Genomic DNA, 24673 nt, shown 5'->3' on the forward strand with positions numbered 1-24673 from the left:
CAATCACATAATTTCTAGTTAATTCCGACTAAACATACACACATATGACAAATGGGCTTTTTATGATACATTGGATCTGGTCATTTCAAACTTTTTTTAATTCTTAAAAGTATGTGGTTTTTCAAATGTAATGAACTACAATAAAAATTTCTGATTATATATATACAAATATACAGTACATATAAACGTATATACATATATACACACATATTTATATATAATAAATAAATGTAACATAAAGTAAATTGATGAAGTACAAAAAGTAATTGTTTGCCTCTACTAACAAAGCTTTGTGATAATCAAATAGATTTTAGCAATGGGCAACAACAAACAAAAGTAAACAAGAATAAAAGCAAAGCCAAAACACTGAACTAGAAATATAATTAGAAAATGACTGGCATTTTTATCTTTCATAAACTACGTAGTCAATTTTTCACATCTAGAAAAAACCAAAAGGACATTAAATTAGAAGAAACTGCTAAGAATAAAATGTCTGACCTACCCAATTTGGTTACTTTACATGAAAAATGACTATATATAATTGGTTTAAAAGCTGACAATTATAATCAGAGTCGCTAAAAATTTCTTTAAGCCTGTGCTTTGAATATCAAATGAATAGCTATTTGGGGCGGGGCGGGGGGGGCGGTGTTGAGTTTTAAGTTCTGTACTGGTAAAGTATAAGAAACTAAATGATTATATTACAATGAGTGTTTGGGGTGCCTGGGTGGCTCAGTCAGTTAGGCATCCTCTTGATCTCAGCTCAGGTCATTGATCTCAGGGTGGTGAGACTGAGGAGGCCCTCTTCGGGCTCCATGGTCAGCAGGGAGTCTGCTTGGGATTCTCTCTCTCTATCCCTTTCCCCCTCCCTCTGCCCCTTCACTTTCTAGCTCCCTCTCTTGACTAAACAAATAAATCTTTAAAAAAAAAGAAGAAGAAAAAAGGTGTGTTCAAACTGAACTTTTCTATTACAAGTTTAATTGGGTTTGATAACATATCTGTGAATATGCCCAATACGGAGTGATATCTGCTACTGAAAATTCCCAACGTTGCAGAATGATAAATGATGAATATAATTAAAATTCTTGATTATTATAAGCATGTTACAAACTCTTGCGATACTAACCATGTTATAACCACCTAGCACTGCTTCATTAGAAACGTCCAAGTAAAATAAAACCTTAACGAAAAAAGTTAGTTTTCATGCATATCACGATGTAAACATACCCATTACTCAGATCTGTCATAAATAAAATAGGTTTCCATCCAAATAGCAGCAAAATAATTTTTCTTCACGTTCAACAAAGCCGTAAGACTAACCGTTTTTGCTGGAGCTGCAAGATTTTCCATTTCTTCATGGGTCACCCAAACGTTGCCTGAAGGCTAGTGAGGAGGCCCAGGGGAGGCAGTAGGATCCACCAGAGGGAAGCAGTGGTAAAGAAGAAAGGCAGCAGTACTGTAAGTTAACAGCACCACAGCAACACGACAGTACTCTTGCCTCTACAGCATGCACAGGAGAGACAGCATTGCTGGTTTGCTCAGAGCTCCCTTTTTCTTCTACTTAAAAAAATTAAATAGAAAGAGGCATGCTGTGAAGCTCATGTGGGATAGATTTAAAATGATGCTCCTGTGATTACTAATCAGGGCAAAGGCTAAATCAAGATTTGCATTTCAAAGGTATGTAGCTATCGGATCCATTTTTTTTTTGTAATCATGAAGAACTGATTAGGTTTGATCTGTAGAGGTAGGTATTTATTGTTCTTCAGAAAACAAAGGCATGGGTACTTTGTTGTGCAATTACCAATATTTCATTCACAAAGTTTTGATTCTTCAATGTCCTTGAAAAGAGAAAACTGGTGGTCAGTACAAAGCTGAAAGCACTATCACACCCTGTCTGGAAACCACTATCAGTTTTTCCCAAATGATTTCTTCCTTTTATAATTCCACAAGTGTGTTGTTTTGCTATATTCTTATAGAGGAGAAAGAAGTAAAATGTTATTTTTAATTTAATAAAGGGCATTTTTTCAACCTTACTAAATACTATCAGAAAGTACAAAACCTAGGCTTCCCAATTTCTCCACAAGGCCCTACACCATTACAGAGACCGTGATGTAAGAGGGACATTTTCCTTTTAGCAGGCACTATTCTTTTATGAAATCTCATTTGCTTTCTTTATAAGATATATATAAGGTTATATAAGATTATATAAGTTATATATAATTAAGTTATATAAGTTATATATATGGGTTATATAAGATAACCCATGATATTTGTTCTATACACTGAATAATGCACAATTTCTAAACTTAAGTCCAGTTAGTAATGTCCAGATCAGGCATATTGTGGATGATAATGGCCACTGGAAACCACTTCCTATTAAATTCCACCATTTCACTGGGAAATCCTTATGTACATTGCAAGGTGGTCCAGGTACATCCATCCTAGAGCCACAATGGAATTTATATCCTATGCATTGCTTATTATTTGTTTTGGAAGCGGTCTAGAATCAGAAATAGCAAAACTGATGTCCCAACACTAGCCTCCACCATGATTCTCTCTGTCCTTTTCTACCAACACATAGTAGTACCATTTTAATTTGCCTTCTGTTATAAATTGTGTAATTTAGTATAATTTGAAAAATAACTACATATAAACTAAACTGATGAATAGAATCCAATATAAAAGAAATCTTATTTATCAGAGAATTATAAGTAGTGAGGAATAAGTAATGAGGAATATATATATTCTCATATACATATGGTTGAGTAACAAAGAGGAGTTCAGTAGTGCCCCACACTGGGCATAGAGCTTACTTAAAAAAAAAACAAAAAAAAAAAAACAGAGGATAGGCATCATATATGTAAAATTTATATGTGTAAAATTCTCATTTTCCTACCATTTTGGAATTTAGAGTATATCTGAATTTTTCCCTGTAAGATAAAACTATGCACACCTATAAATTGTGTTTCACATACTGGAGTCTTCCATGTTAAGAGCCCTTCCCCTCTACTCCCAGCTTTTGGGAGTGAGGATCAACGTAAACAGAGGCATATGAATGTATGAATTGTTAAATCACTTCGAATAAATTGCTCTTATTAACTTTGTAAAGAGTGCACTATACCCAGAAGAACCTAACACTCATGTGTCACACACCCTTTACACTGGGTGACCGCAGTGCTTTGCCTGAGGTGCTGCACTGTTTGTTCAAAGTGAGCCGCAGTGAAGGTTACTTGAAATTCAGTTAAGCTGGTCTCATTCTTACAATGATTTCTGTAGCTTCTATGTTAACTGCGAATCCAAATAGTTAAGATCTTCCCTTCTTCTATAAGAAACAATCTGTTTATGCAACAATGTGACTATGTGTGTATCCACTATGGTATTGTGAATACAATGAAAATCGTTAAATAAACAAAATGCCCAAAATTAGGGATTTGGTTAAATATATTATGGTATTTCCATGAAGGAGTTACGCAGCAATTAAACATGATATGACAATTGTATATTTAATAAAATGAGGAAAATGTTCATGCTATGTGACTAAGTTTCAAAAGAAAAATATATGATATGAAATAATTCATCTTTATAAAAAGATAAGGAAAATAGACTGAAAAGGTCTCTTATCCAAAAGTTAATACTGAACAAAAGTAATATTTTTTAGTCCTTAATTAATAACATACTACCTGTCTTTGAGCCGTTAATTTCTCTTTGAAGCCTTATTCCACTACAAAGCGTTTTTCCCTTCTTTGGAATTCCATAGCTCTTTGCTTCTGCCTAACACTGAGGAATTAAACTAGATCATCTACTAAACCTAGTGGTGAGCAAGTCCTACTGCTCCTACCCTGGTTGTCCTCTCTGAAGTCAGGGCCATACGTATCTTCTGGCTTGGCAGAGTGACTTGTACAATCACCATTCTTAGGATGAATGTTTACTGACTACTCTCTACAATTTGCCTGGCACTGAATTAAGGCCTGGAGACCATGGAAAACTGGTAATATCCTTGCTCAGCTTAGCGGAAGATAAATAAAGAGAAAATTAGAAGATAGTTTTTATAAGTATACACAGTGGTAACACAGGAAGGGAAGCAAACTAGATTTTGGCTTTTTCAAGGAAAAACATTCAAGAATCATTCGATGAAGGAGGAGTTGGGGAAGGATGGTGACCCTGGAGTCAGAAGAATGTTCCAGGAGGAGTGAAGAGCAATTGCAAAAGCTCATAATCACCCGCAGGCAAGAGGGTTTAAACAAACTGAAAGTAGTTAGTTCTGTGTTTTGGGGATCCTGATGCGGGGGTGGGGTGGGGGGGTGGGTTGGGCGGGGGAGATAAAGCCTTTGCAGTGAACTGAGGCTAGTGTCCTGAGCTCTCTTCACATCTGACTCTTTTCTTTCTTTCTTTCTTTCTTTCTTTCTTTCTTTCTTTCTTTCTTTCTTTCTTTCTTTCTTTTCTTTCTTTCTTCTTTCTTCTTTTTCTTTTATTTATTTTTTCTGACTCTTCTTTAAACAACTGAGTATGCACTTACTTTTAATAGTTTGTGACTTAAATTTCTTAAGTTCACATAGACAGTTTTAGAAAAATAGTGCTTCGTTATTCTACTTTCCATTAAGAAACGGACTCAGATGCTAAAGAAAAATAATAAAGCATATTCTACTTTTCATCTTGAAATTAGGACTTCAGATGTTCCAATTTTGCATTTTCCATAATTGTGTGTACATTGACTCTTAGGAAAAGAGTGTTGATATAAGCCAGCTGTGATGCTTCTCTCTCCTTTGGAAATTAAACTCTATCAGATCTGAATTCAGTTTATAATACCTGTTTTAGTGGCCTACTAAGCTTTTATGTTAAACATATTCTGTATTATTCTTTTGCCCAAGTGATACTTCAGCTATAGTCTACAACACGATAGACATTTAAAAATAATGTCATACATAAGAGTTTGTTAAATTATATCTTTTTCTACACCTTATTTAGAAAGAAGTTAAAATGGAATTATCCAAGCATGACAAACAAAACCTTTTTAAATAATTTGATCTGGTATTTCTGGCTTTAGAATTCAGTATACTGGGAAGAAGTGTAAAAATAGAAATGATACGCATTACGCCACTTCCTGCAGACTGTTGAAGACCCAGGAGAAAAGGTTATTCTCCAGTTTAATTTTGTGTCTGAAAACTGCAATAAAGCAATACCACTTTTCTTTTACCCACAACTCAAATTTGCCTTATTCCTCCACATTTTGTTATTCTGCATAAGGCATGGAACCAGAGAAATTGAGTTGACATCCGAAATCATATCCCTTACCAGAAGAAGATGGAACTCAGGGATGGACTAAAGAAAGAGTGACTATTATCTGGAGTTGTTCTTAGTATATGAGTTGGTCATCTGGCATGCATTTTTTTAAAGACATTTTGTTCCTTCCTAGCATTAGGACAGGGATAAAATTACGAGAAGAATAGGGACTTACAAATGAGAAGCAAATGGATTTTGAAGGAAGGTCTTCCACCGGGTATTTACAAAATACCAAATATCTGCCTACTTTCATAATTATGAAAACTGCATAAGAAGTAGTGAATTCAGCACTGATCTTCAGAAAGCACTACTACCCCCAGCGCATTTCCTTTTATGTTATTTTTGTTTTGTTTTGCTCTGAAAGGGAACATCCTTAAGCGTTAACGTGGGGTCACTCTGCATGGGGGGAAAAACCTGGACTTGAGTTAGAGACTAGCTCAAAAGTCTGTCTTGGTCGTAGGCTTCCAGTTGGATGGGCATCACGGCTCCTCACTTGCAAACCTATTGAAAGTGGCAGCGAGGTTAATGAAGAGCCAGCTAAATCTCTTCAGAATAATTCACACTGACATTGAAATGTGTGCTGCCACTGTCTCACTCTGTGGACTTAACGGAGGCTACTAGTTGCCCAGCCAGGGGGAGAGGGAAGGAGCACAAGCTGACTCACAGTTCGGGACGTCGGGGGAGCTGAAGGACTCGTCAGGGAAACCATCTCTTGGATGGCTAGTCGCAGCTTTAGGCGGTGCAGGGGATTGCTGATTCCGATTTCTCTCTGGATCTCAGTGTCTGATAAAGCAGACATGATGGCACCACTTTTCACGTTGGCCCGACAGGCTGCTACATACCAAGCAGGCATTCCCAGCCAGAGCTGTTGGGCGGGGGAGAAGCAAACACATACACAGGTCATACTGATGGGGAACGTGTTCACGTCTCATACGTGCTAGGCACTAGTCTAAGTAGCTTACCCATATGAACTCTTGTAGTGACCAGGCCCCCAAAAAGATAGATGCTATTATTATTTTCCCGAGATGACACAGAGGCATAAAGGCCTTAAGTGACTTACTAAAACATGTCAGAAAAAAAAAAAAAAAGGAAGTCAGCTAGGCCACAATGGAAATAAAAATCTGCAATCGAGTCTCTAGGGTGTGCAGTTTACCAACTAATTTATATTATTAGGTTAACCATGATAGCTGCATATCACCAAATCCACCTCTGCCCCCGTGGATTTAAGGACAAGAAGACCAGCCACAAGCTGAGTTTGGTAAAGGCTCATTTGACTTTGTTTAACGCGTGAATTCAGCTTATAAATCTTTGGGATTCTGAGTACAACACAGTTCTGTCGCAGAGACAGCTCTACAGTCTCCAGGCGTGTGATTTTGGTCAAAGCCTGTAGCGTAGTTAAGGCCCATTTCTCACATACCTACCGATAACATGTGATGGTTGTGTGAACTTAAGCTGATGTTCTGCGTGAACAAAGTTTTGGAGGATAGAATGAAGTGCTAAAGGAAAAGACTAAAGTTATAAACATTTGGAAAACTTGAGGTAAAGAGAGTAAGAAAATGAAAACTGCATTAGATGGAAATTAGAAATTCCAATTTTTCAACTCTGCTATGATGCTGTTGAAAAACCACCGAATCAGCAGTGCAACGAGCACAGCCCGGTGTCCGCACACATCTTCAGCACTGGGGGAATGCCAGCTCACACGGATTGGGTTGCAGCGTTTGAGTCACACACGTTTGAAAAAAGGAATATTGTCTCCATTCTCTCTGCACCCCCATCATTAGCTATGAGTAAGAAGCAGGGCCCATGCAAGTGAGTGGTTTAAATCTTGGTCTTTAAATGTCCAAAATATTGATTTTTGGGGACTATCTTGTTGATATGAACAGACTGAGCAAAAGGAGAGAGAGAACATGAGTGAGAGCAGTGACAGTAAGAAAAGCAGAAAAGCTATAAATTAGCAAAAATCAGTGCCATAAGCTCTGGACTAGAAGGTTGGGCTCTAATTGCTTCAGTGTCACTGGTGAGTCCTGTGACTTCTCTAAACCTTGGCCTTAGTGTCTTCATTTGTAAGACAAAGAGATTCAGCTTTATTAGTTCTAGGGCTTTGCAGCAGGCAGCTTCTAAGCTGGGTCCCAGGGTTTCCTCCTCCTGACAGAGCTGCCTTGCCTTTGTGTAATCCTCTGCCCTTGAGTTGGCGCTGAAACCAGTGACTAATGAACAGACTATTGGGAAAGTGATGAGATGCCACTTTCCAGATTATGTAACAAAAAGAGTGTTGCTTCATTCCTGGTGGTCCTCTGTCCCTCCCTCCTCTCAGTGTTCTGGCTCTGGGGGGAATTCAGCTGCCATGTTGTGTGCAGCCTTGTTGAGATGCCCACTTGGCAAGGAACTGGACCATTGCTGTGAAAACAAGAGTCAGGTTGGAAGTGGATTCTCCCCATATCAGGCCTTGAGATGCCTGCCAATCTGGCTGACCCCTTGGTTGTAGCCTTGGGAGATACTTTCATCAGGGACCCAAGCTAAGTCACGTCCAGATTCCTGGCCCATTGGAGCCATGAGGAAAATAATTGCTAAATTTGGGAACAGTCTGTTAACACGGTAATAGACAACTAATCTAGATATCCTTTTATTTAAAAAATTCAATTGTACGAGGAGGCTACTTGTCTCCATAGGAAGACAAACGAACAAAATTGGAAGCCAAATCTTTGAGTCAGTATGGCCTGGGCTGTGACTGGAGATGAAAGACAGGAAGAAGGGATATAAGAGCAGCCATGACTGAATAGTTCATACTATCTTCCAGCAGGCGAGGCACAAGGAATTGACTTTACCTCGTTGGGCACCATTAGATATGATGGAAGACGGGACTTGACTTCTTAGTTTATAAACTCAAATTGTTCAAAATAAGTAAACATCTAAATATACCTTCAAGGGACACTAATGATTTTTCACTCCCTCTTTTTAAAGATATTTAGATTTCTATACTGAATAATATTACCCAAATGCTTGCCAATACACTGTAACCAGTATTATCCCGAAGTAGACTTTCAAAAAGTTTTTGGTGTTGATAAGTGGTGTGTGAAGCCTCAGACTTAACTTTTGCACATCATTCTTAAATAAGGCTGTGCACACGAGGGGGTGTGAAAGGAGGTGAAAGTTAAGAGCTCTCATTCATCGGATCACCCGGCTCATTCATCTTGTTTATTCCATTTTATAATTTGAGTCACTTTAGGAGGCATATTATGAGCAATTTCTGTGTGCTCAGGATAGGTTTAATTAGCACAAAACTTCACTGTCTGTCATTTCCTAGCTCCTTAATGTCGGTAAATCTTATATATATATATATATATATATATATATATATATATATATATATATATGGGTTTGTTCATCACTTGCCAAAATAGAAGCTAGTCTCAGTCAAACTGCAGCTCATTTTACTGGAGTGACACTGAACAAAAAACTGCTATCAATTTTGAGGTGTGCTTTCTTAAGCATTTTGAATTATAATTGATTTTTAAAGTATAGTAATTTTAAAAGCGCGCCTGGAAGAAGCAGCTCTGATCACTGATATGCTAAAAATTCCCTGACTGATATGAGAGAATAAAATAAAGCAAGATACAGGCTTCTTTCACTCAGTCCAAGAAAAAAATGCCAAGTATGTTGTTACATCTATCGATAGAAGACTATTTTTTAAACTAAAATGGGTTTTAATTTTTCCTCATTAATTTGTTAGCTCTGAATATGATAGGATAAAGGAAGTAAGTGATCTTATAATCTCTAGTCACTTAGAAACACCCATTTTCTTCTTTGCCCTGACATTGGCATACCCTGGCAGCTGCTAGCAGCCCACATTAGAGAACTGAATGGAATAGGCAGTGAACACTACTAATAAGTAGTATGAAGGGGTCTTTTATGGTCAAATATGTGCTCACTTCACTGTCCCAGCCCGCTTCTGCTGCCCTCTACCCTGCTCGGGTGTTGTTTTTATTTTTCCCGGTCCCCATGTTCTATAGAAAATGCTAAATGTAGTTCCTGTTTCAATATAACATTCACTTTAGACCCAGAAGAGAGCAAGGGGATACGCATTCTCTTGCTTTATGCCAGCCGTCTAAACCTAGCTGGCCTCTAGGCTTTAGAGAATTAGATTCAGGAATTAATGTACAAGCAAAGGAATGGTTTCCTATGCATTCAGGTGACAGTGAGATCTTGGATAACACAGCAGGATAGAACACAGAGGTGGTTCTTCTCTGTAACCTGCCGATGAAGAAGAACCCTGGACTGATGGACTGGGTCAGAAGTTTTCTTGCAACAACGGATATGTGGTTTAATAACTGTCTTCTCTTTCTCTAGACATGAAGATGGTGAAAATCAGAGAAGCTTTTTTATCCTACTAGGTGTTTCCTTCCACCCCAATCACAATCAGATTAAGACTACAACGATGGTCACAGCCCCCTGGATAAAGCAAATATTCCCTTTATAAGCTACTCCAGGCTATTGGAAAACTGTGACTTCAGAAATCCATCCTTACCTGTATCTAGAAAAACTGTCAAACTGGAGTGATTAATTTAAGAACTTTCTGGTTTAATTTTCTTACCTCCAGCCACGCAACCACAGTGGGCCCATCCCACTGAGCAAAAGGTAATCCCTTCCTCCGAGCTTCTTCTAGAAGTTCATGCCTGAAGTACACACCAAAGATTATTAGTTAGGTAGCATGGAAAAAGACAGTGGTGATTATTTGTAATGACAATAGTTTCTTTTTAAAAAAATTATACTTTACAAGCTTTTCGGAGGTAATATAGAATAACAAAATCCTTTCCTCCTTTTAGTAATGCATAGAAATCACTCATTGGTTTTATGAGTGAAACACCAACATATAAAAATAATTTCTCCCAACATTTATTCACAAAATTCAAATGTTAAATGTTAATGGACTAAGAAGTTGAATTATATTATCAGCAAATATCTTATCTCTTTAACAAGAAAATGGCCCCATATAGATATTCAAGCATACATTATGGGATCTGAATTAAATGAGGCTTCATCCATCTGCATTGCTCACTTCTCCTTACTATTGCAATGGTAGAGAAAATGTCTGTATATAGAGGTAGTAGATAAATTTGGTTAGTTTAGCCCCATTCAAGAGATGTGCTTCATCTTAGTATGCTCCCCAGGTCCAGGTAGCTACATGAAGAGGTGTTTTGTTTTTTTTTTTTCATCTAGACTATGAAATTACCTCTCATTCAAAGAGAACTTGGAAGGAAATTAACTCCTATCACTAGAAAGCAATGTAAGGTGTGAAATTCAATAGTACATTCATTTTCATCTATAATCATCCCCGTTTTTAATGAAAGTGAAACACCTCAATGACAACAAATGGTTGATCCTGATAGCAGAATGTTGTAAAAAGCCGTGGCAACTGCATTATTAATCACTGTCTCTGCTACTGAGCTTTATAACTGACATCCATTTATAAAACCAATTTGTGTCGTTCATTGTTGAGATAGCAAATATGTGTTTTCACCTAAACTCAAGCTGATATATACCTGAGCAGGACGATATTGGAAAATATATTCTCTTTTCCTTAGTGTGCTCTGATCTTACACATAGATGATAAAAATGTAGTATATTACCTCCTCTTTTGAATGTGTGTCTTTCATTGCTTAGGAATCTATCAATAATATCATATATGAACTCCAAAATGAAGCATTTGATTACTTCCTACCATCAAATAATCAATTACTTATTATAATATGTTAACATACAGTTGACCCTTGGACAACATGGGGGCAAGGGGCACCAACCCCCTGCACAGGGATCTGCATTTAACTTTTGACTCTCTGAAAACTGAACTACCAATAGCCTCCTGCTGACTGGAAACCTTATGACCACATAAACAGCTGATTAACACATATTATGTATTTTATGCTGTATTATAATAAGTGTAGAGGAAAGAAAATATTAAGAAGATCACAAGGAAGAGATATTACATCATAAAACTGTAGTGTATTTATCCAAGAAAATTCTCATATAAGTGGGCCCGAGCAGTTTAAAACCCACAGTGTTCAATGGTCAACTGTATATAATTGAAAGTGCTTTTCAGTGAGAACTTCCCATATTTGCAGGGGATACTGCCAACAGAAATTCAGTGGGAAAAAGAAACAGAGGCAATACAAATACTGAAGTTATAGCAGCTGAAGAGACACATAGATCAACTGCTGTTTCAATTGAGGAAATAGCAAAGAAGGCATGGGTTAGTTCTACGTGTAAGTTATTCAGCCCCTGTGACAGGGAAGAGTGACACCAGTGCCCCAAATCCAAAGTGAAAACTAGAGGGGCTTCCTCACCTTGGATTGTGGTACCAGCCCCCACTCCCGTGGGCATCCCGACATTCCTTCACTGAAATACAGACTCAAGTAGCCTACTCTTACTGTTGCTGGATTGATAGAAAGGGATTGAAGGGTCAACCAACCAACCACTAGGTACTCATTGTAAGCACCTGTAGTGAGCTTAGACCTGTGCTCAATGTGAAAAACACAGGCATGGACCCAGTTGTTTTTAAGAAGATCCCTGGTTAGAGGGAAAAGCAAACACACGAGCTGTCCAAAAGCACAATGTATTACACAAATAGATGCTAAAACTCGGTGATGCACAATCCGAGTGTGAGGATTTTAGAAAATGGGTTAATAGCAATGGAAACAATTGGTGAAGGCATCATGGCAACCAAGCTGGCTTTGAAGGGCAGGTGGGAAGGCGTTCCAAGCAGCATGAGCAGTAAGAGGGGGAAGGTCGGGGGAAGGACTCGGCATGGACTACACGCAAGCCAATGGCAGAGCCGAGAGCGTTATTCAGAGTTGTGAGGTTACAGCTAACAGGGGAAGCAGCACTTCCAGTTATGGAGCAGCCGAGTGGCAGTCAAGGGGAAGAAACCAACATACATTTGCAGCTGTTTTTTTTTTTTGCTACATTTAGTAAAAAGGCAAGTCAATATGCACTCCACACCTGGGAAGCACATAGCATTGTCACAAGTGACTTATATGAGTTGTACAGAAGCCATTTTATTTTATTTATTATTATTATTATTATTTTTTTTTACAAAAGCCATTTTAAAAGCAGAACACTTTTATTGTGAAACTTCTAATTCTCTAAAAATATTGCATCACACAAGCCAGAGTGAACCTGTTAAAACTTAAGTCCGATAATGTAACTTCGCTGCTCATCACCCTCCAATCACTCCTGGTCTCTCTGAGAAGAAAAGGCAAAGCAGCAGTTAGGACCCCCCCCCCCGCCCCCTGACCCTCTTCAGCTTTCTGATTCAGCTGCTACCTCGCACAGCGACACTGCCTCCATGCCTCCACTTCCCTGCAAGCAGCTCAGGCCTTGTTGCGCCTCAAGATCTTCGTGCCCACTCCTCTCTGTAAGGAATGCTTGGCCCTCTATCTCCGTATGGTCTACTCCCTCTCTGACTTCTACTATTTACTCACATGTCACCTTCTCTGACTGTCTCCTTCCCTCCCTCCTTTAACCCCCACCAGACATTTTGACCCCTGTTCCTTGATTTATTTCTCTCCATGGCACTTATCTTCTAACACAGAGTATCATTCACACCTCAGTCCATTATATCCCCCATCAAATATGAGCTCAAGAAGGACCAATGTTTTCACATATTCTGTTTAGAGATAATTAGAAGCATCTAGAACAAGGTCAGGCACAGACAAGGTGTCAATAAACAGCTGTGAACGTTGAACATGTCTGTCAACGTTCACATTTAGGGGGTCCTTGTGTCAGCAAATTGAGCCTCATGATATTTCTCTTTTTTGTAGTCCAAATATCTTTTTCTATTTTGGCTTACAAGGCCATTCAGGGTTTTAGGTTTCAAAACACAAAATAATAATAATAATAATAAAAGTCCTTAAGGTCTGTCTCCCCTTGAGCTGGTGTGTGGGGAATAACACCCTTTCCAGCTGATCCCAAGTCTGATCTGGCTTGGGATCCCTGACAGGAGGCAATCCAGTGTGCTCAGATAGTTCTATTTTCTGTTGGAACAGAAATTTAATTGCACGATTGTGAATTCTTTGGGCAATCTGGCCCTTGGAAAAGTCAGTAAGAATATGCTAAGATAATAAGAAAAGGGAGGTGGAGTCCAACGGCTTTTGTCCTTTGGTTCCCAGCTGGCAGGGCTGGATCCCACGTAAAGGCCTTGGGGGTGACACACTTGAAACTGAGAAAAACCTGCTAGAATGGGGTGGGAGGGGGGAGAAGCTGGGTTTTGCAGCAGGACTGCATGCTACATGACCTTAACTCAGATGTGCTTTCCCTTAATCTGAGGGCAGAATCAAGGGTACAAAAAAAATGCACTGAAATTCTCAAAGCAATATCTCATTTAATTCTTCTCAATCTTAAAAACCTCTGCACCATACCAAAGGTATAAGAGACATTCATCCAGGTTTATGGCATGGAAAAGAAGCCATGTTTAAAAAAATGATATGGGAAAAAATATAATAATTGGAAATTCCTGAGTTTAATACATGATGATTTTCTAAGGGATTTAAGCATTCATTGTACGGGGCCATGTTTCTTCTCATGAGATACTGTGGGGTCACCGGCAGAGAAATAGTGACCTGAATTGCTTAGGAAATACCAAATAAATAACTCATTTGCTACAGGCAGGCATCTTGAATATCCTGGTGTTCTCTGTCCAACCCATCCATGTATGGAAATGTATGCGTCTTACCTGTACTCGGGTACGACCTTTTCAAAGGTCAAGTGACAGTTCTTCCAAAGTAAGGCTGTGATCAACTTTCCTTAGCATAAGTTTGAGTCTGGAACTTGCTGTCTTTGTATTTAGACCTGAACAAATATTTTTGATTCTCTCTCTCTCTCTCTCTCTCTTTTTTTTTTTTTTGTCCAGAAAATCTAATATTCAACCATCTTTTCCCAAAGGATAACGTATGTCTCACTATCGTTATGGGTATGCAGTTTTGTTTTAAGATTTAGACTAGAATTTAGAGGATATCAGTAGCACTTCCTTTTAGAAATCTATGTGGCTTGGGCTAGTCATCACCTGCGCCAAAACTCAAAGAAAACACTAATTGTAAAGGAAGGTCGTTTTGAATAAGAAAAACTTGTGAATTGTTGAGTATTTTCAAGAAACACATTATCATCCACAATAAAGAATGACGTTAGGGTTCCCCCAAAGTCTCTCTTGAGACAGGTGTCAGTGAGTTACTGGGACTGGAAAGTGATACCTTAGGAAGAAGGCCAACAGGTGGGGAACACTTCGGTGTGTGTCCTTTCATTTGCCAGCCCATATATAACCGCACAGAGGGGGCGCTGTGCAGGCTCTGCAGATCTGAGGACAGGACCAAGGTGTGGGTACCCTAGGAACAACCACACCCAAGGATTTCTGGATACATGATCAAGAGAGTCTAAAAAATGTGCATGAATCAAGGGCATTTGCCGGGCTTGTAGCTTCTAACTCCTAATCCACGCTAATTTGCCTCAATGACTCCATCCAAATGGAAATGTCTGGCTTCTCCTTTTTTGGTTTTATGTCTCTCCTCGGCTATTGCATTTTTGACCTAATTGGTGGAATATGCTCGCATATTTGTGAGCTCTGTTTCTATCACACTAAACAATGTCCTCATGCCTCCCTGCCTTGTCTCCCCACTCACTTTGTCTTGATTTTCAAGACCAACAAAGATGCTTCTTGTCTGAAAATCATCCTTTCCTTGCCCCTGAAGGCAAAATTTACTACTTATTTTTATAAGCACCCTAGTACACTAAGTATTCCTACCTAGGGTACCTTTAAGCTTTTAGTGACTCAATTGGTTTTATTCTTTGCTGAACACAAAACTCAGCCCACAGTAGGTCTATAAAAAAATCAGATGACTGACTACCTAACAAATTTGGTTGATCCTGGGGCATGCAAAGTTCCCTGTACTCATGCCCTTACAGTAGGGAAACACAACTTATAAATCAACAAGTTCAATAAAGTGTTAAGCTCTGAGAAATAAAGTTCATTAATTACTCAAAAAAGCCACAGACCACAGGGCCAGTAAAGCCTCCTTTCTCATATTCTTCTCAACATGGATTGTTCATCACTGTCAGTGAAAAGAGACTTTATTCTCAGGCCACTTAGCCTACGGTGCTATTTTAGGATTGCCAATTTGTGATATGACTGTCTGAATAACATACAGCACCCCTTCCTCTGTCACTCAGGATGGCCGAGTCAGTCGCCTTCCATTTAATGCCTGCCAATTTCCCCTTCATATTTTCTATTTCATCTTTCTTTCCTTTCTATTCTTGTTGCCACCATCCATCCCCCCTGCCCCAACCCTTTAATTGGTTCCTATCTCCAGTTCTCAAACCCTTCTAATACACTGACATAAAAAAAAAATCTGCCATGATACCAGACCAAGTAAACTTCTAAAGTCTGATTGCTTAGGCTTCATTCTTGGTGCCTCCTCTTAGCTGTGCATCCACAGACAAAGTCATTTTACCTCTTTCTGCCTCAGTTTCCTCATCTGTAAAATAAAGCTGGTAACAGTACCTCCCTCAGAGGGCTGCAATGAAAGTGACCTGAGAAAATACATGTAATGTGATGACACCAGTGCCTTCCACAAAGGAAGCAGCTAATGAGTGTGAGCCGTTACTTTTGCAATAGCGCTGTCCTCTGAAAACCCTCCAATTGTTCCTTAAATGTCTAAAGTATAACCCTCAACCTGAATTAGAAATTCTAAATAGGTTTAATTTTGATTTACTTTTCTAATCATCTTTACTTACTTTTAACCAGAACTGAGAACCTACTTTCACAAATAACTTGTGTAAAAAGTAATCCCATCACTGCAACTATCATTTTCCAGAGTGGATAAGTTCTTTCCCTTCTTCAACTATCAAAATCTTACTGCTTGCCTAAATCATGACTCTTCCTTTCATTTTGTGATAATCCCATTCCACAAGGACTCTTCATCCTTCAAAATCTGGAAACTTACAGTGTCAAACATCCCCCATAGGGATTGTTGATGAGCACCACATGCATGCATCTCATCTCTCACCCAAGACTCTAAAGTCCCAAAGATGACTCTTTGCTCTTCCACCACATCTTGCTTTTCTCCCCACACTCTAGACAAGAGTCTCTCTTGAACAGTTATTATATTGTGATCCATAAAACTCTCAATGTTGACAACCACCCGGGATCTTTGATCATATGGTGAATTCTAAGTGTTCTGTTTTTATTAACATCAAACTGTGCATTGCACCTTAAAGAGAAGAATTTTGTTTAGTAGTTACTTATATTGGTTGTTCAGAAAGAGAAAAAATGTACTCTAACATTAAATAAGATACTTTGCAAATTGACTGACCACCACCAAAGCTTATTCAAATTCTCATCATTTGTGGATCATGGAAGTGGACTCCCAGAGTCTCTCATTCTCTTGTTTGGTACCCCTCTTTCCTACCCTTTTTCCAACTCCTAATGAGACCCTCCTAAACACAATTTTTTTGTTAAGACCTACTTACTTAAAAACCTCCCCATTGTCCTGAAAGTAAAGGTCAACTATCTTAGCATTATGAGAAACACTCTTAGTAATCTGGCCCTGGCTCTCTCTCCAGGCTCTTGTGCTCAACCAGTACCGAAACACTTGCCATTCTCCCAATATCTCATTCTATTTGACCTTCCATACTTTTGCTGTCTTTTTCTTCTAACTGAAACATCCTTCTTCACATCATAATCATGGCAAACTCATCCTTGTCCTTCAGACACAGCTAATGCTTTATCCTTCTTGGTAAGATTCCAAGACCTCTCCCAGGCAGAATTAAATTTCTCTTCTATACAAATATTTTAACTTGTGTATACTCCAGTTATTGCACTTCTCATATCTCTCATTTAAAATGTACTGTAATAGAGATTTATCTAATGTGCTCTCTTGTTTCACCTAAACCACTTCTATTCTTCAGAAATAGGATATCATGGTGTGAAAGAATAGAGGTTCTGGATGTAGACAAATTAGGGTTTGGATACCATATAATAATAGCTAGCATGCATTTATCACAAAGTCTGTATGAAGCCCTATCCTAAGTGTATATGTATAGGTATAATTTCTTTAACATTTACAATGATAAGATATGTACTGATACTCATTTGGAGATGAAGACACTAAAGGGCAAAAGTCACTTGGAGCATAGAACCAGTGAGTGGTGGAGCCAGAATCTGAGCCCCCAAAACTTGGCCACAGAGTTAACTTTCTTAATCCCCATATGATCTGTTAGCTAATTACCCTTTGAATTCTTCATAACTGAGAAAGGAGGATAAACTGATTGTAATAATTTTATTACGTTATAACAAGTAGCATCCACTTCATTTTTAGTATTAAATAAAATGATAGTCTCCCACTTCTCTTTCTTTTCTTGTGGTTCACTTATATTTAGAAGTGGCACATCTTCATTTGGCCTCCTGGCTAAGATGTATTGTCTTTACCCCCTTACTATCATGCCTTTTAATCTTCAACACTATAAGAGAAAAAAGAAGCTGTTCCTTTTCTTTTCCTGTTCCTCCTTAATATCAGGCTCTGCACATCTGTCAGAGGAAGGAGGCTGATCTTGTTTACCTAACTGGGATGGAAAATCTGAATTTCTTGTGACTTGTTTCAGTTCAACTGACTTTGTGTAATTGTAATACAAAGTAGTGCGCTGATTGAGAAATTCATCTCAAGGGCTTATTTATTTACTGTAGCACATGACAAGTAATCAGTTATTGATATAACCAGAAGAAATAAATAAGTGGTTCAATAAGAACCAAAAATAAAATATAAGTCAAAATAATTTGACAGTTGAATCTACTTCTTAACAGTGTAGGCTTGAGAATAACCTCCCTTACATAATACTAGCAGTAAATCTACTTTCATTTCACACCATTATTAATTGTTACATTAAAATTCAGTAGTCAGGAGGGTAAAGTAGGAAATGATCTCCTCAAATTTCAAACAGATGATAGACTATAACTCTATCATTCAGAAATCTAGACTTGTCGATCAATTCTATGGAAATCAACATTACATATTTGAGGAACTGTTTGAAATTCTGGTCAGCAAATATGAACAAAATGTGGTGCCACCCACATTTTTTTCTAACATGTGCAAGCTGAAAATGTATATCTTAATTAACATAATTATTCTAAACAGAAATGTCAAAATCCCAATCAGCTGCTTCAGAACTTTGATTGCCTAAATATACATATTTAACTCCATAAATTAAGAGTTTCGAATTCAACATTAACAAGGTTGACTTGATTTTAAAAGCACAGCATACTGTGATTTTGTGTGTGTGCAAGGGTATGTGTGTTTGTATATCATAATATGGCACATTTTCACATGAAGTGCATATAAAAGTCCATTACGCATCTAAGTAGTGTTTTATTTAGATTCCAAGAACACATGCTAGGTTGTTTGGAGTTGAAATAGTTTGACTACATTAAAACTGGAGCTTATTCATATTGAAGCCTTTTTTCTTCAAGCTGCTCTGAAATGGAGGGCATAGTCTCAGAAATTTACTTTATTTGTGAATTTGAATTGGGATTTACATAATTTCTTTCCTCACTTTTTTTTGAATTTAATCAGTTTCGAAACCATTAAAAATATATAAACGCACGCACACATGCATGCACACCCAACATGTGATGGGGCAATACAATACTCACCCTATTATTGAAAACTAAAGGGACTTGTATTACTTTTCATGAAACAATTTCACTTTTGAAAGACTCTGTGGTCTGTTTTCTCTAGTCACTTTCTGATAGTAAATTGGGGAATTACTGGAGGAACACTGGTAATTTTCAGGTTATTTGGATACCATTTAGACTAGATTACCTTAGTGCCTCATCTAATTTTCAGCCCTCTTTAACTCAGATTTTTTTTTTTTTTAAGATTTTATTTATTTATTCATGAGTGACACAGAGAGGCAGAGACACAGGCAGAGGGAGAAGCAGGCTCCATGCAGGGAGCCCGCCGTGGAACTCCACCCCTGGTCTCCAGGATCAGGCCCTGGACTGAAGGTGGCGCTAAACCACTGAGCCACCGGGGCTGCCCAAGATTTTGAAGTTTATAGTTTCATGTTTCTGAAGTTAGACATATTTCCTCATACTCTTATGAGGTGCAGGAAGTTGACAGTAGTATCAGTAAATACGGAGAACATGTCAGTCCCTCAAGGGTATGCAACAAATGGGAAAATTGGTGCTTAAATTCTTATCTTCTGTTTCTTAATTCCATGGATGATCTTTCCATCTCAAATCTTCTGTTTTCACTATATTTGTACTCTCCTCCTGACACTTTAACTTCCAAAGCTTGTCTTTATCAATTCTACTAGAGAAATGATTTTGAGGTCCTAAAATTTTAAGTTCTAGGAGCACATATGTACAAGATGACAAGAATCTGAATTTTAGAATGAAGACAATTACATCAGTTTCTTGAAGCCCATAAATGACAATGCATCGTCCATTTATTACTTTCAGTATTTCATTCAAAAAGTGATAGGGAAATGAAGTTTTATTTATTGGGATTATTTTCCTCATGAAATTTAAGTCATTAGAAAATAGAAGACCGGTATTACATGATGACACAAAAAACACTGTCTTAAATCTAATGTCTAGAATATTCATTATTTTCCAAAGTAAGAGCTTGAAACTTTGGCTAGCATAGTTGAACAGTACCCTAACCTCAGCTTGCCTTGCATTTTAAAGAACACTTACTAGAGCTTTCCTTAATATCATAAATTATCCTAACCTATCTTAACAGAAGTAAAATCTGCATTGTTAAATAATTAGTAGTAGTAACTATAACTTAGACTATAACTATAACTATAAATTAGAGTGGAAAAGTAAGACAAATATAAGCCATAGTAATGAACTAAGCAATATTACAAAGTTCATGACCTTGTATTGATATATGAAATATCCATATAGCAAATTAGGGGCACTCTCCATAGTTTCCTGTATAACAGCATCTCAATGGAACCCATTTATTTACCCATTATGTGTGTGTGTGTATATATATATATATGTATATACACACACACACATTGCTTTAAGTTTAAAAGGAGTAACTCTCAAACTAACGTGTTTTTTAAAGCTTGCCATGTTACTCGTGCAAAAGTTTACACCAATGTAAATGTTTTATAAATGTTGTAAATAATTTGTTTTGCTTTACAGCCCAAGTTGTCTTAGGAATAGATTAATAACATGTTTTAATTTTCGTTCAAAGAGCAGGATTGAGTAGTTTGGATTTTTAAAGCTCTGAAAATTAACCAATGGTATAGGAAATAATGCAAAGAACACGCAAAACTAAAGGAATCAACGAAAACCAAGGATTTCTTTGGAATCTAATCTGGGTACAAAAGTCCCAGTAGGGAAGTTCCAGCATTTAAGTCTCTTTGTTTAAGGACAGTTTTAGTAGTTAACATAGAAGTTTGTGTCTGGAAGAGAATGCAGGTGGAGCACCATGAAGCATGAGGGAACACACAGGAGGACCCAATCATGCAGCAGAGTCCAAAGTACAGAAGTGGCCTATGACTTAAGCCTCCCTGAGTGCCACGCTAACTCCTAGAGAATGACTTGAGAAGTAAGGAAATGACGTCTGGTATGCCTTTTGACATGCGCCTGACAGAACTGAAGAAGTGGAAGTGCCTGCAAGGCCACCATCATTAATTGGAGTCTGAACATTTCTCTGAACCAATGATTCCTTTACGGTGTAGAAATGAATACACTTCACAATTTTCATTTGAGGTCAGAGGCAGTGCAGCTTGTGTTAAAACTGAAAAGAGAAATACTAAAGATAAAAGAAAAAAAGGATGGTGCTGAAAATAAACATGTTCAGCAGCCATTGTCATTCAACTTACCCAGATGTGCTTTTCATGAGATGGAGAAGGATGGATGGAAAAGAAAAGCACACAAATGTTAATGGATACATTTCAGTCCAAAGAAAGCCATGGAATAAAACAAGAGCATCATTTCAGATGTGCAAAAGCTCAGATATGAGAAAGACGTGGTATCTTTTTTTTTTTTTTTTTTTTTAAATTTCACCGTGACATACATACTCACTGCGTCCAAAAGCATGATCAGGTTAGGGCAGCTCTAATTGTTGACTAGTAAGTCTGTCACTTGAAAATGAGCCACTCTGAAACATGCATGACCACATTTTTCCCAGCCTCTAGTATACCCCGGGAAGAAGCCAGGCACTTTATTAAAGAATATTCTTTGCCTCAGGCCACTCCTGTTGTTTCACAAATGAAAGCAATAACTTACAAAATAGTGCTCAGAGTCTCATACAGCCTTACACGCTTACTGTTGAGCTGAAGAAAAAGTTCAGTAGACCCCTGGAGATACAGCAGCTGAAGAGAGCACTAGTTAGAGGGTGAGAATATCTGGGTTCTAGTTCTCAGACGTGACTTGGACATAATTACTAGCAGGTTCTAATTTTCGATCTCCTCACCTTAAACTGGGTCAAGAAGAAATTTTACATTCCGGGCCCATAATTTTAATGTTCTAACAAATGTCACAATAATAACTATTATTGTTTTTATAAAGATGGATTTGCCAGCTTTCAGAACACGAGAAAGTTTAAACGAATTCTATCACTCTACTCCCCTTGCTACACTACTTCTTCCTCTGTCTGAACTGGCAAAAGAAATGCCATTTGTGCCAGTTGAGTCTCTTTCAATAGGAACATTTATTTGGACAGATGTTTATAAATGTTGCTCTCTTTGAGGAAAAAAGCAAACTAGGTTGGTTCACCAATACTATCACAATCATCATAAAACAATATCGATTTAAATGTAGCTTTTGAGGTAGCCCACTTGCTCCCTGGATATAGTAGTGGCACTGGGAAAATATGGAATTTAAATAATTCAACAAAAAGCCATGAGAATATTATTTTAAAATTTCTATACAAGCATAATAGACTAGTTTTTAGAAAAAAGAAAACTTTTACTACAACTCATAAAATATATTAAATACAACAAAGTATGAAGCAGAAATTCATATCTCAGAAATTAGGCAACTTATAGAGTTTCTTTTTTTATTGCTCAATCGTTATAAAGAAAAGGTTGACGTGCAATGGAACACCCTGTACGTGCCTCATCTAAACGCATTCATTCAGAGAAACCATGTGTTATTTTATTAGATAGGCCTTTCAGAGAATGCATATTCTTTGGCCTTAACTCCAGAGCAGCTGTGGGGAAGCTATTCAAATTTTCACAAGAACAAAAACATAAATGTCCATTCACATTGGCACTACAATGTTCTAAGAAATTTGAGGCATATTTTTTACATCACACATGCAACAGAAAGAAAATTAAAACCCAAAGAGACTCCTTCTAAGTGGTTAAAATGACTTTCCTGTCAACATACCTGTGAACTCTCTGATGAGCTCTTAAGAAAAAGCAATTTCTGAGCTTTCCAGGAAAATTGCCAGAAGTACTTGGGACCAGTCACTCCCATGGACAAAATCATCTTTCGCAGCCTACCAGCTATCTGGGAAATGCCCTTCACTAAAACAAGTTGATTAAATCTGCACACAGTGGAATATTAATAGTCCTCACATCCTCATTTGTCATTTTCAAAAACCGAAAACTTATACCAAGAAAAATACCCTAAATAAAAATGTAAGAGAAATTATGAAAATAAACAGGAAACACAGATATAAAGGAGACACTCAAAAAGTACTGCTTAAAGTTCTAATGTAGGTTATCGGTTTTTATAAGCTGTCTGATTTCTCAGTTTTTATGCATTTTCTTGTTCTCCATAGTCAATTAATTTAAAACAATAGTGAGCAGTTATGTCACTTTATAATATTAAATATTTCAGCTCATGACTTAAAAAAAGTTCTGCAAAGGACAAAGAGCTAGAGTCATAAATGACTCTGATATATGATGTGGGATTATACTACAAATTTATGTCAGAGGGAATATATATTTGCAGAGTTTTTCATCTAGATACAGTATTTAATTTTTCTTCTTTCTATATTCTTTCCTACGAGTAGTTATTTATAAAACACGTAACACCTTTATCCTTTTTCTCTTCACTCCAGATTGTCAAGGTTATGATAATACCAAGACAGACTCTGTGAAAAAATAAATGTTCTTCAGTTAAAGACCACTATGAGTAACAGGCAAATAACAAGTTTCAATTGACATAGAGAAAGAACAGGTTTTAAGTTACCATTTAATGAATAAGATCCAATCCAATTATTGGCATGTTTTCCTTGGGAACATCAGCATACGTCCAGACACAAGGAGACATTACCATATTCCAAAATGGGTGCCTGAAACTTTTCAACGGTCTCCCTTCAATCTTCTAGATCTCTTACTAAATGAATGGGCCTTTGCCTGTTTACAAACTAGTCAACTTTGAATGTTAAAACTTCACAGGATAAGTAACTCACAACACGAGCTTCAATGTGGACTGTGCTTGCCTCTTGCTTCTTAAAGTTCAAGTTGGTGACTCAGATTTTAGAATCAGTTATTGACACCAGATTGGGAAGTGGATGGGTAGTAACAGGGAAAAGGGGAATAAAGTAAGGATTCCTCTTAACAGGTGAAACCTGAGAATGTGTAAGTGCTGGTGGCCAAAACACAGAAGAGAGCAGAATTTGAAGGTATAAGGAAGTCAGCACAACATGACTGAGCAACTGGGAAGAGGTGGGCTCAGGTAAGAAGAGTTTCCTAGTTTCCTCTAGTGAAACAGGAGAGGGACTAGTGTTAGGGCATATTTGGCAGCAAATAATTCAGGGCACCTTGGCGGTTCCTTTTTTCTCTCCCTCCCAGGCAGACTGAACCCATCTGCAGAAGATGTGGGCTTGAGGACAGTGGGGGTCTCTAATGGAAGCTGCAGAGTAGAAACAAGATCTGTAAGACAAACATACTGCAGTTACTGGGCACTGCTGCCGAGTTCCCAAATGAAGCTGGCTCAACTTGTGCTATGATGTTCTCCAGGAGCACAGAAGTGTTCAAACGCAGACATGAAGAAAGAAAATTCATTGGGGGCTGCGAGTATGACACGTGGATACAATCAAATGAAAGAGGAGCAAAAGCGTTTAGGAATTTTTGAGTGTGTTGAAATTATGCACATGGAATCTAAGCTAAACAGGAAGCAAGGAGGGAAGAGAAAGGGGCTAGTGTGCTGAGAAAGGATAGAAGTGTAAAAAAAATTGATAGCAGAAGAAGTCGATAAAGTAAAGCTGAAAGAAGACTGTTTAGGAAATAATAATATGCTTGAATTGGTAATAAATAGAAATTTTGGAGTAGGAGTGATTTGGAGGTGATGAGAAGATACAGACTATGACCATGGGAGGTATCTGACCTGGAGTAGAGAATGGCGTTGGAAGTGATGAAGCCATGGCATGGACAAGTTAAG

The 24673-nt window shown here is 37.8% G+C and overlaps 1 protein-coding gene across 2 annotated transcripts in view; it reads right to left on the minus strand.

The window, feature by feature from the left end:
* Positions 1-24673, minus strand: part of PPFIA2 (PTPRF interacting protein alpha 2) — a 465700-nt gene that overhangs the window by 22018 nt on the left and 419009 nt on the right. For both annotated transcript variants that reach the window (XM_055341560.1, XM_055341561.1), the window contains exons 21-23: positions 9869-9950; positions 5942-6142; positions 1318-1380 (exon numbers count right to left, since the gene is read on the minus strand). In XM_055341560.1, coding sequence (XP_055197535.1) covers positions 1318-1380; positions 5942-6142; positions 9869-9950 — 346 coding nt within the window. The remainder of the gene's footprint in view (positions 1-1317; positions 1381-5941; positions 6143-9868; positions 9951-24673) is intronic.

The sequence above is a fragment of the Nyctereutes procyonoides genome, unplaced genomic scaffold (genome assembly GCF_905146905.1).
Source record: "Nyctereutes procyonoides isolate TBG_1078 unplaced genomic scaffold, NYPRO_anot_genome, whole genome shotgun sequence".
In the NCBI taxonomy this organism is placed as follows: Eukaryota; Metazoa; Chordata; class Mammalia; order Carnivora; family Canidae; genus Nyctereutes; species Nyctereutes procyonoides.